The following is a 12,243-nucleotide window of genomic DNA, read 5'->3' as shown; positions in this document are numbered from 1 at the left end:
TTTATTTATTATTTTAATATCGAAATTTATTCTGATGTTTTGCAGCTGTTAGTAGTTCCTCTGATTCTTGTCTGCCTTGCGTTGTGGGGCAGAAATGTACATCAAAAGCAAACTAAAAAAAAATCAAGCATGTCCTAGAATAAGTTCAGAATACAGACTGAAAACCTAGTTTGAGTAAGTGTAGTATAGAACTGGGACACAGGTCAGGACTGAAAAGTCTCCTTCAGCCTGTAGACAGACAGTGATAGAGTTATATAGAGACGCTGGAGAGTTTGAGTCACAGTGTCAGTTTTACAGTTAAATAAAACTTCTGTATCTAATTCAACATGTCTGGGACTCAATAGAGTTTGTCACAAAGTCAGGATTATTTTAGAGTTTGACTGAAGGTACCTGTAGGTGAATAACATTATTATATAATATTGGTAACTTACCATGACCTGTAAGTAGTGCTGTAGGCAGGACTTTAAAAATAAAGAGGTCATGATTCAATGCACACCCACCCGCTGCCCTCAAACATCCTGATCAGACACTCAAAAGAAACTTTTTTAAAATTATTCTTTAGTATACATTTTACTTTATCGATTGCTTGATTATAGATCCTCTAAATACGTCCCAGCATGAAGATCAAGATGGTGTTGTTGTGTATTTAGGCCTATTTGTTCAGCTTAAAACTTGTCGGATTCAAATACACTGAATCTATACAGGAATCTGCCAATGAAATACACATTCTGTTTTTCTAAATAAGTGCAGAATTGAAACTCCTCAATCCCCAGAAAAACTCTTTAGTTTTACATGTGCTACCTCAGTGGTAGGTAGTAGCTACAGACGTGACCATGGGTCAGGAGTTCCTAAACTTTTTCATGTCAAAGACCCTCAAACTGTAGATGCACATTAGACCATGGACCCCCACTTTTTGTCTTAAAGGACCCGTGTGTAAGAATTACTTGGATCTATTGGTAGAATATGGCAGACGTAGAATGTAATGTTCATAATATATGTTTTCATTTGTGTATCATCCCCTGAAAATAAGAATTGTTGTGTTTCTGTTAGCTTATAATGAGTCTTTTATATCCTCTTCTGTGGAGGTCATTGTGTTGCACTGTCATGTTTCTACAGTAACACAGAATGGACAAACAAAACATTGGCACTAGATACTGCCTTTTGTGTGTTGCATAAATTTCACAGCCACCGTAGGTTCTGCACGGTTGGAAATGGAGAGAGAAAAGGTGTTTGCATTCAGCAAGCTTGCCCCTAGATGTCCCTAAATTCTACACCCCTCTGAGTATTTTTATTTTTAGGTTTGAAGATAATAAATTACAATCAATCAAAACATCCATCCCTCATCATTTATCTGAGCCTACTGCTGCTCTGTACAGGTAATACACAGGAAGGCATTTTCCATAGAACAGGACAATTCATCTAAATAAAAATGACCATCGTCTTCATCCTGTAATGTACCTCACCCCTGTTCCCAACTGAAATCAAAATTGATAATATTATCCTCATGCTGTAGCCAAACCATTGGCCTTCAGACAGTGGAAACAGCGTCTTTATCAAAAAGTTATCTGGCCATATCTTACTTATTCTTACTTTATTCATTGTGTTACTTGATTTCACAATATTCAGCTTATTGGACAAATACTTTTTCTGCTGATAATAGAGGCTTTTCACGTCAGACATTTGACAAATACAGGTGTTATCGATTATACTAATTATGGTCCTGTTTAGTTTACAACAAACAAAGTCAGGGTGCTGCTATTGGGCCTTAAAGGGATAGTTCACCTAAAAATGAACATTCAGTCATTATCTACTCACTCTCATGCTGACTGAGGGTCGGGTTTATTTTGTTAGTGTGCAAAACATTGCTGGAGTTTCACGGGAAAACAGTGCTGCAGAATCTCCTGAGCATTGTAAGTAAATGGTGGCCAGTTTTCAAACATAAAAAACAACTGGAAAAAAAACACATAAAATACCTCTGTACTGCTTGTCTGGTGTAATCCAAGTCTCCTGAAGCCCAAACATGCCATTTGTACACCGTCACAACACACACACCCAGTTCAGAGAGCGTGCATGTGCATGCGAACGTTTCTCCAAGCTAAGGATCTACAGTGAAGATTCAGGGTAAAAACGTGGTGTAAAAAACATCTTTTAGTCAACTTGACACGTTGGGGCTGAGACAAGCAGCATGGAGGCATTTCATGTTTTCATTCGTTGTCAGCTTGGCCCCAACAGGCGAAGTTGATTAAAAAAATTAACACCATGTTTTTAGCCTGAATCTTCAATGTAGATCCTTAGTTTGGAGCCACGTTCACGTGCACACACACACTGTCTGAACTGGGTGTGTGTGTGTGCAAACGGCATGTCAGGACTTCGGGAGACTTGGTTAAACCAGACAAGCAGTATGGAAGCATTTTATGTTTTTTTTTTTCCAGTTGTTTTTTACATTTCATAACTGGTCACCATTCACTTCCACTGTCTGGGAGATTCTGCAAGTTTCCCCGTGTTTTGTGGACTAAAAAAACTAAACCCCACCGTCTATCGGCATGAGTCTGAGTAGATAATGGCTGAACTTTTTTTGGGTGAACTATCCCTTTAATCAGCGTTTACCCATCTATTACAAATCTATGTAGAAAAAAAGATCTGTTCCTGCTGGTGTTAGTCCATCTTCCAAAAAAGGGAGAAAAAAGTGTGGGGGTTGCTGGGGACCCCTGGTGGTCCCCGGGCTCCAGTTTGAAACTCACTGCATGGGTCATCAAAAATGTCTGTACCTGTGAATCCGCATAATTAACGTGCCCTCCCGCGCGGTGCTCATTTTGCCCTAAAAAGGTAATCAGTTTTTGTACAGCAGTCCAAGGTCATGGTCATGAAGTTCAGACTCTATTTTATAAATCAGACTTTTGGGAGACAATATATCTATGTCCACATCTGTACCGGCGGTACAATGAGAGTAATGACGCGTGTTTCTCTCTTTCTACCTGTACTGTCCTGTATTGTTGACTCTGTTTTGTCGTTAGCTTTGTTAGAACTTGGCAGCGCGGCTCGTGCACCATACCCCGCCCTCTGAAAGGGGGCGGGCCTAACTCGTTTCTTGCTCATTTGATTTGCCCGCCGCGCTCTTGCGTCATCACATACACACAACGGCAGCAGCCGCAGTGCCCGGAAAAAGACATACAAGCCTGTGGTAGCTCCTGAGCTAGCGGCTTCCATGTGTGTGCTGCTGTCACAAGGGTGAAGAGTCCACGACAGACCACGTTGAGCCAGTTTTCTCTGTCTGAAGACCGCGGTAGACTACATACAAGCTGAACGGCAGGGAGCGACGCGGACATGGCGACTTCCAGCCCCTGTGTTGTGGTAAGTTCCCCCAAGAACCGGAGAAAAATGAGACAGAAGGTGGTCGTAGTTTAACGTTACCTCTACATGTCCACTACACGGGCGCCTCTGCATTTACTAAAGACGTTACACCTGCCGTTGGGTTTTTAGTTATTAGTTGTTACCTGGCTGTGTGTCTGTTTTGGTGTAACGTTAGATACTGCGTTTATTTCCTCTGTAGCGTGCGTGGCCTGCGGCTATGGAGACAGACACGCGCTCCCCACGCTTTGCGTACGTGACGCAAGAGACGTCTTAACGGACACGTTAAAGTATAATGTGCGGGATTTTATGTGCGAGGGAAGGTTACGGTTTTAATTACACGGTTATACACAGTTACAATCAGACAGCCATAAACACACGAGCTCCAAACAAGGGGGCGTGTTTGAGCGCGTGCTTCTGTAGTAAGTGTTGCAAAAACACTGCAAGGCATTCTGGTTATGTTTGTAACTGGTATAAGATCACACAGTACTAGTACTTAAGCAGCTAATGTCTTAACACAACAATATGAGTATGTGTGTGAGGTTTCAAGTTGCACCAAAACGGAAGAAAAAATGTGTGTGCTGCAAAGTTCAAAGTAAATTTATTGTTGCTTACAGGGGAAGTGATTTACTGCCAGGATCATATAAAAACACACAAAATACCTTAACACTGATGGACAAGAGCAAACAGCATGACGTGGTGGAAGATCAAAGTGCGAAAAAACTGTCTGTGCAAATAAGTAATCTGCAGACAGACTTATAATTGCTGCAAATTAAAAGTGTACAAGCAGTGCAGAGAGTCAGCAGCCTTTAGAAAAAACAGTGAAGTACAGCTGATTGGGACTACGACCTATCAGTCAAGAAGCCACTTATCCGGCCATCTAGATTAAAACTTAATTTAAAAAGATGAATTAGTTGTGGCTGGATTGTATTAAACCTGTAAAATGCAATGTGTGGGTTTTGTGTCCGAGAGCAGGTTGCAGGTTTTATTAGTGTAATTACATAATTATACATAATTGCAATCAGAAAACCACAAATGTATGAGCTGCTGTTTGTGTGCTTTAGTAAAATTGACAAAAGGCTGGGCCTAATTTGGAGCAGGAATTGGTATAAAATCTACAGTGTTTATCTGGGAAAGAGTTGTTTGGTTGGTTGTTTTGTTTCTTGAAAGAAAATCAAATAAATTGTTCCCTTTGGCAAATCAAAGATTTAGTGGTGTAAACAATTTAAATTTAGAGATTCATAGTTTAAAGTGAAACGGCTAACTCCAAAGATTTATAATTTACCACCTGTTAAAGAAAAATGCTCCTTGTTGTCCGTCTTTTGTTCCAGCTGAATCCTCGGTGAAAGATGTCCCAACCTGAATTGAAGCAGCCTTGTAGGACAGAAATGTGTAGCAAGACCTAAATGCAAAAGATAAGATAAGAAACAGAAATATTTTTTGTTTGATTGCATGTATGTTATTTCAGTTTGAGTCACAGCACAAAGTCCTGTATGCATTTTGTAATGTGCATACACGTAAGTTGACTAGCTTTCAATGGCCTCCGCACTGGAATGAGTAAATAAATTAACAGTCATAAACCAATTTTCCTGGACATTTCCAGCATTTGAAAGCCAGTTTGTTGTGATGAGGTCTGGCATACAGCCAGGCAGACCCACTTGCTGACACTGTAATGAAGCTAAATGCACATTTTGTCTCCTGGGTCACATATAAAATGAAATTAGCTGCTCTACAGTGCAGTATTGCCAAACATGGACTTTGTTTGCGCAAAGTTCAAGATAGCCCCTGCATTGACTTCAGACTAGTACATTGAGTTGTGTTTCATGTTTTGCTGTGCGGCTTTGTTCCTTAAATAACAGACAACAAGCATTTGACTAACGGCGGAAAATGCTCCTCCTTCGGATCATGTTACAATGAGGACATCTGCTCGGTATCAGTCGTTATTATTTGGAATTGAAAGGGTGTAGCCTAAACAGATGGGCATGTTTTTCCATTTTGCCGGGTACAAGGGGAAATACTTCATTAAGGTTCAACCACATATGATGTGAAGATGAATATTTTGCAACCCAGTGGTTAGCAAAGCTGTGAGATTTTGTTTACTTGGGAGGACCCAAATTTTGCACCGTTAAAAATACTTCGAGTGTGGTTATGGTTTCTCACATCATTCCCACAGCAAGTCGAGCTCGGCACCAGCTTCACAGCCGTCACATGATAGCAGTTATGTCGTCTGGGTTCATGTGGCGTTCAGTTTGGGCCAGAGCAGGAAATTTGATTTCACAAAATATAGGGAATACGTCCAGACATTTATAGAATTAGGCATAAAATGGAATTTTTGGAAAAAACATCTCAGCTGCTAATGTCTTGTTATTTGGACAACATGTTTTCTTAGAAGAGAGATTTAAGAGTGGCAAAGGATTCACTGACGCTGTAGTGATGACTAATGGAAAGATTCCTCTTTCTAAGAAAGTATTTACCACCACACTGACAACAGTGTCTTGCTTAACTGTACTGAATCGAGCATTGTCCTCTGAGGTCGTGTTTTGTGCTATAAAACATGTAGAGTCAGTAACATATATGGTGGGAGTCGGTAGGAATGTAGCCCACTGTTGACCTCAGTCCTTGCCCTCGTACTACCTTGTATCAGGTGAATGCCCCTTGTCCCATGTTAGGTAATACCCTTGAGATTTTTTTTAACCCTTTTGTGTCACATTGTATTTCAGATCAGTGATGAGGAGCAGGGATATGACCTGGACCTCTTCTGCATACCAAAGCACTATGCCTCTGACCTGGAGAGGGTCTACATCCCACATGGACTCATTTTGGACAGGTGGGTGATGAACTGTCGGGACTGTCTGAATGATCGGTCGACTAATCTGTCCTAACAGAAGCCCTGTGGAATTCCAAGATGTTCAGCCACTGGTGTGTCTTAACAACAGACAAGTCAGAAAACATTTCTAGGATTAATGCAGATGATCTTTGGATGTTTTTTCGGTACTTTGTGTTAACTTGTGAGTGCTTTAGCAATGCCAGCTATGCCTGCTGACACAGAGAGAAAGGAAATGGGAACTACTGCTGACTGTAGCAGAAAACTGAGCTGACTATCCTCTCTCTGTCTCTCCCCCTCCCATGTGACCCCAGGACAGAGAGACTGGCCAGAGAGATCATGAAGGAAATGGGGGGGCACCACATCGTGGCCCTCTGTGTGCTCAAAGGGGGTTACAAGTTCTTTGCGGACCTGCTGGACTACATCAAGGCTCTGAACAGGAACAGCGACCGCTCCATCCCAATGACAGTGGACTTCATTCGCCTCAAGAGCTACTGTGTAATCTATGTTTTTCCTCTGTCTTTTTTGTGTAACTTTAATGATAACTTTCTTTTTTTTCATCCTGGGCCCTGTTTTCCCATGTTTTTTTGTTGAAGGGACTAATAGGGACAACAAATTTTTGAAATTTCTCCAATAATGAACAGCTGTCAGTCACGTAACTGGTTGCAGTGTAATCCCTTTGGGCAACTGCAAACAGTAGATGTATGTCCACTAAAAGGACTTGTTTTGCCACTAACAGGCTTCTGTTGATAGAAGTGTCTGACAGCATTATGAAAATGATCCCTACAAAGATAGACTTATTATTAAAGGGTAACATCCTTTTTGTTTGACCAGAGGCAGCCGATGTATTTGCTCTTATCAAAACCACCAGACTCATTTTATCATCATACACACACTTCATTTAAACTCAACATACACAAAATAAAACTCACCAAACCGTCATGGTTCGTCATTCCTCTGTTTCAACAATCACCAACCCTGGTTTGGTTGAAATAAACCCTTAATTCAACCACATTAGATATGAAAATCAGGAGAAGAGCGGGAAGGTAGGACATCAGAGAACCAGCGGAGAGAAATGGCAGCCAGAATATTTTGACATTTAGCACAGGAATTAAGGGTTTATTTTGACCAAACCAGTGTTAGTGACTGTTGGAACAATTGAAAGAAGAACCAAGATGTTTTGGTGAGTCTTACTTGGTTTCAAGTCTTTTTTTTGTGCAGCACAATATCACGAATCACAATTTGCCTCAGGGGGCTTTGCAGTCTGTACAGTGTGTGACACCCCCTGTGCTGTAGACATGCGAACGCGCAAGGGGAAAACTCCCTAAAATAAACATGTTAACAGGGAAAAAATGGAAGAAACCTCGGGGAGAGCCACAGAGGAGGGACCTACTCCCTCTCAGGATAGACAGATATGCAATAGATGTCGCATGTATGGAACAGAACAGCAAAATCACATTACATGCAGAGTTTGGTGACAGACTTTCTGACGAATAGAATTATAATATATATGTGAAGAATGTGGGTCCAAGAGGACGTTGAATAACTTCAAATGTCGCCTGTTGAACCTTGGTCATACAACCTCCTCTCAACCATGGAGACCTGGAAGAGGATTTGAGATAAACTACACAAATCTGATATGTTAAATTATGAAATATATGAATTGTATATACAGAGATAGGGGCCTGGATCCAGGAGAACACTGAAAAGACTTCAGGAGACACCAGTAGGACCAGCTGTACGACCTCCTCTCCACCATGGAGACATGGAACAGGACAGGCAACGCAGACAAAGACAGAGGGGTGAGGAGGAGGCGGAGGTCATTCCAACCAAACCAGAGGAAGTGATATTTGAGTTTGAATGACTGATGTAAATGGAGCCTGGCGGGTTTGACAAGAGCGAGTATTCAGCTGCTTTATCTTGATCTTGCAACCTCACTGTCTGCACTTGTATAACATTTTATGTGAAGTCACATGCATCATGTCCACTCCCTTCTTGTCCTCGCAGAACGACCAGTCGACAGGTGAAATCAAAGTAATTGGTGGAGATGACCTGTCCACGTTGACAGGCAAGGTAAGAAAGCTGGAGAGCAGCATGATTATGACTAAAGCAATATTTGTTAACACTGATAAGTGTTGTTATTAATGATAATATCAACTGAAAATTAAATTAACCAATTTTACTGCTCTTGTTATCTATCATATCCTGTGTAACTTTTTTTTCAACAGGAACAGGTGTTTTAAATGAGCTAATAAACATCCACTCAGATAATTTGAAAAAAATGAAAGTGGTTACATGCTTTTAGGGTTTTCCCTTTCCTTTAATGTGCTCTTAACTTTTTTTGTGCATGTCACAAAGACCAATGCTCATGCCACAAGGAGTCACTCACTCAGATAGGCTGAAATGAGGTGCAGTGGTTACAAGAGTTTTGGGAAAAATTATGTGTTTTTTGAATATGAAAGCATGGAAACCCATATAGGAGTAGAAACTCAAAAGAAACGTATGAGCATAATATCACCACACTAAATAATACACTCATTGATAATGATTTTTGTGCTAGAACACAACCATTGCTTTCATACAATGATTTAGGGACATTTTCTGGATTATGTCAGACAGATGTGGTCACATGGAAACACATCTGTTTCTCTATCAGTCGCCATAACTGGGTATTGGTTATTTTGCGGCAGTCCCCTCCATGTTCCACTCTCTGCCGCTCTCGTTGTAGCTCACACTAAGAGCTTTTCACTGATGCAGTGATTGTTTCCTGTGCAGCTGTGTAATGGAAAGGCCACAGCCGTGGAGCCACAGATAACTGTGATCTACACTATTCAAACGATCATGCATCCTCAGATTAAATGAATCCTGTCAACTGTTTTTCACTGTAAAATAATTGCTCTTTTCTTTGTTCTTTTCTTTCTTTCACAGAATGTCTTGATTGTGGAGGTATGTATCTACTGTCTCTCTATAGTTTCTATTCAAAGACTGCCAATATGAGACTAACGCTAATATGAGTTTCTCTCATGTTGTGTTTCAAGGATATTATCGACACAGGGAAGACAATGAAGACGCTATTGCAGCTCCTCAAACAGTACAATCCCAAAATGGTTAAAGTAGCGAGGTAATCTGATCCCTTTGGAGTACAAACTACTCTGTCTCGTGGCATCATGTGATCATGTTTCCCTGAATGTTTTATAACAGATTGTAGTGGTTTTAACTGAGAGGCTGTCTCAGACTGCTGTGCTTATCAGTGTTTTATGCAGCTGTTACGTGTTATGATTGATGGTCACCTTTCTCTTTCTGTCCTCAGTTTGTTGGTGAAGAGAACACCAAGAAGTGTCGGCTACCGACCAGACTGTGAGTTCAAGACTATAAATGTTTTTAGCAGTCTGTTTGTGAAATTTATTAGTATATTAGCATAATATACAGTGCAGAGCCACTGCAGGGGGCCGTGGATTACCAGGAGAGAAATATCGAATAAATCAAAGTTATATTAATATTGATTTGTGTAGGGGAAATAAGAGTTTGCTGATGCTGTCATGGTGACCTTTATTTCACTAAAATTCAACTTGAATCCTTTTTTATCAGTTGCTTTCCCTATTCCTTATTATTGATAAGAACTGTAGGGGGAGAAAACATTTGGGAACCAGTGATTTACTTAACCATTACTAATACAAGTAACTGATTTATTGACCTGTTTTTTGTTTTGTTTTTTTTTCAGTTGTAGGATTCGAGGTTCCTGACAAATTTGTGGTGGGATACGCACTAGACTACAACGAGTACTTTAGAGATCTTAATGTAAGTATTTGAGATGGATAAAGAAACTCAAAGGTGCTGTATGTAACATTCACTGCCACTGGAGCTCGCAGTAGATCAGCCTCATCTCAGAATATTTTGGTCGATACTTTAAAAGTATTGAGTATCGATACCCAACCTTAGCAACATCTGAACTCATGTGGCTCTAAAAAACTGTCAAACTAGGCAGTGCTGATCAAATATTGATCATTATTATCTTCCTACATTGCCTGTTTCTTGTTTAAAATGTTCAGAAACATATTTTAGTCGACATTTTAGCTGTAATATGAGAAATATTGTGCCCATCATTTTGGGTCTGGTTTCAAACAGAGGCTCCCAAAACTCAGATCAAACTGTCAAACTAGTCACATGGATCAAATATGGATCAACAGTCTGTTAAATTGCCTATTTCTCGCCACAAACATTTTAGTGCACCGTTTAGACATATTATGAGGAAGTTGCTCACCGGGTTAGTTGAAAGCGAAGACACGCGCTCAGAAGCCTGCACTGCTGGCTCGGATAAACACAGAAGCTCGGATTACAAAACACGCAGCAGGAGTGTGACGTCGTTCTTTTCTCAGGACAGCATTACTCCACTACATCTTTACATAAATATTTGTTTGCTGAAATCTAGTGTGGCTGAATGCTTTATATTGCACCTTTTTAATGAGTAGTTATGTTTCATGCTTATTAGACTTTGTACCTGTGTGTCTAAACAAATATATAAATCAATAATATTTTGCAATCCTCATTGATCTTTTTCCTGTTTCAGCATATCTGCGTCATTAGTGAAACAGGGAAGGAGAAGTACAAGGCATGAAGAGCAGCTCCTAACAGTTTTTAATGTATGGTTCTATCTCTTTTTTTTTCCTTCTGCTGTTCATTTTATTTTTCTATTCCTTCATAATTGTGTCATAAAAAAATACTCTGCCTGCTCAGGGTCCCTGAGGTACACTGATGGAGTGATAATCCTGAATTGCCTGTTTTAGCCACCACACACACACACACACACACACACACACACACACACACACACACACTAGAATTTGAGAGAATTGATTGCCTTAAATATAACCAAATCTGCTGGATTAAACAGCATGGAGCCCAGCTTCACCTGAAATTACTATAATCCTTCTATTCCCCCACACTGACTGTTTTTTTTTTAAAGCAATGGAGTAATTTATTCAGAGTAATGCTGCTAACTTGAAATACAATATCACAACTGTTGTGCTACAGAATGATTTGACAACCTCATATTTAATAAAATAATGATTTTTTAATGTAACTTTCCTTTTCACCTGGAACCATTGATAGCTGTCTAACGGGCACTCTTAAAGAGGATGATACACTTTCTTGTATATTTTGGGACAAATCACATTTCTGTATTACTGTGCTGTGTGACATGATTTTACACGAAGATACATTCTGTAGAAAAGTAACACGAATGCTGGTCGTTGCCTGTCCCTAATTAGCCACATGGTCTCCCATTGATGAGTGTTAATGAAATCTTTTGACTGAACTGAACTTGACTGCAGCTGATTTCTTTGTGTAACATCAAAGACAGAGTTTTTTTTAATGCTGGAAAATATGTATAGTTTACACACGTGTGATGTTCAGTCCATAGTTAATCAGTCAGATGTTTGAAATAATTCATCTGTATCTACCTGTCATTCAATCAGACATCATTACTTCAACTATGTCCAATGCTCCCATTCAATGGTGCCATCACTGTAAACCAATGTCAACTGAATTTTGCAATACCGGCCATTAAATGTTCACACCCCTCCTGTGACGAGTGGATTGTACTGCAGAGCTTTATTCGACTAATTTCTAACCAGTTCATGGTGAAAATCCTGGGAAAGTAGTGCTGATGCAGATTAAATGACTTAAGTATGTGTCTTGTCTGGGAGGTAACACAACTTCAAACTGTCTAGGAATTAAAATCAGCTGAGTCTGGACTAGTCTTCAGTCATCATTAATGTTTAATCTGTTGTTGAACTCCAACAACTGTACAGTAGATCAATGATTACAGTCAAAGAAAGGACATGTCATCTATTGTATTACTCTTAACTGACAATTATGAAAAGCTCACACTCATTTAAATAACTGCTGAAAGACATTTTTCTTGCACAAATGATGATTGAAATACATATTTCTTCTCCCACTGGGCTTTCAGTATTTCCTATTATTCTGTGTTCCCTGTATTTCATGAATTAGACCTTTTTTTGTCCACAGCATCCATTTTGACATGAGATAGTAAACACAGGTGCTACCAA

General features: G+C 39.9%; 1 protein-coding gene across 1 annotated transcript; it reads left to right on the top strand.

Moving 5' to 3' along the window:
- Positions 1 to 3,149: 3,149 nt before the first annotated feature.
- On the top strand, positions 3,150 to 11,244 carry hprt1 (hypoxanthine phosphoribosyltransferase 1). The gene is made up of 9 exons (XM_084718748.1): positions 3,150 to 3,351; positions 6,069 to 6,175; positions 6,487 to 6,670; positions 8,180 to 8,245; positions 9,101 to 9,118; positions 9,211 to 9,293; positions 9,483 to 9,529; positions 9,894 to 9,970; positions 10,740 to 11,244. Exons 1-9 carry the CDS (start codon positions 3,325 to 3,327, stop codon positions 10,785 to 10,787), a joined length of 657 nt encoding a protein of 218 aa, XP_084574874.1. The 5' UTR covers positions 3,150 to 3,324; the 3' UTR covers positions 10,788 to 11,244.
- The last annotated feature ends 999 nt before the right edge of the window (positions 11,245 to 12,243 follow it).

Source organism: Lutjanus erythropterus, chromosome 5 (genome assembly GCF_056507025.1).
Source record: "Lutjanus erythropterus isolate fLutEry1 chromosome 5, fLutEry1.hap2, whole genome shotgun sequence".
In the NCBI taxonomy this organism is placed as follows: Eukaryota; Metazoa; Chordata; class Actinopteri; order Lutjaniformes; family Lutjanidae; genus Lutjanus; species Lutjanus erythropterus.
Note: the sequence above shows the minus strand (reverse complement) of the source record. Positions and strands in the feature narration are given on the sequence as shown.

Bases quoted from the DNA above. Each gene is read 5' to 3' on its own strand.
- hprt1 (XM_084718748.1), top strand. From the start codon at position 3,325: ATGGCGACTTCCAGCCCCTGTGTTGTG. The intron at 6,671-8,179 runs GTAATCTATGTT...TTGTCCTCGCAG, and splicing joins TTCGCCTCAAGAGCTACTGT to AACGACCAGTCGACAGGTGA. The intron at 9,971-10,739 runs GTAAGTATTTGA...TTCCTGTTTCAG, and splicing joins AGTACTTTAGAGATCTTAAT to CATATCTGCGTCATTAGTGA.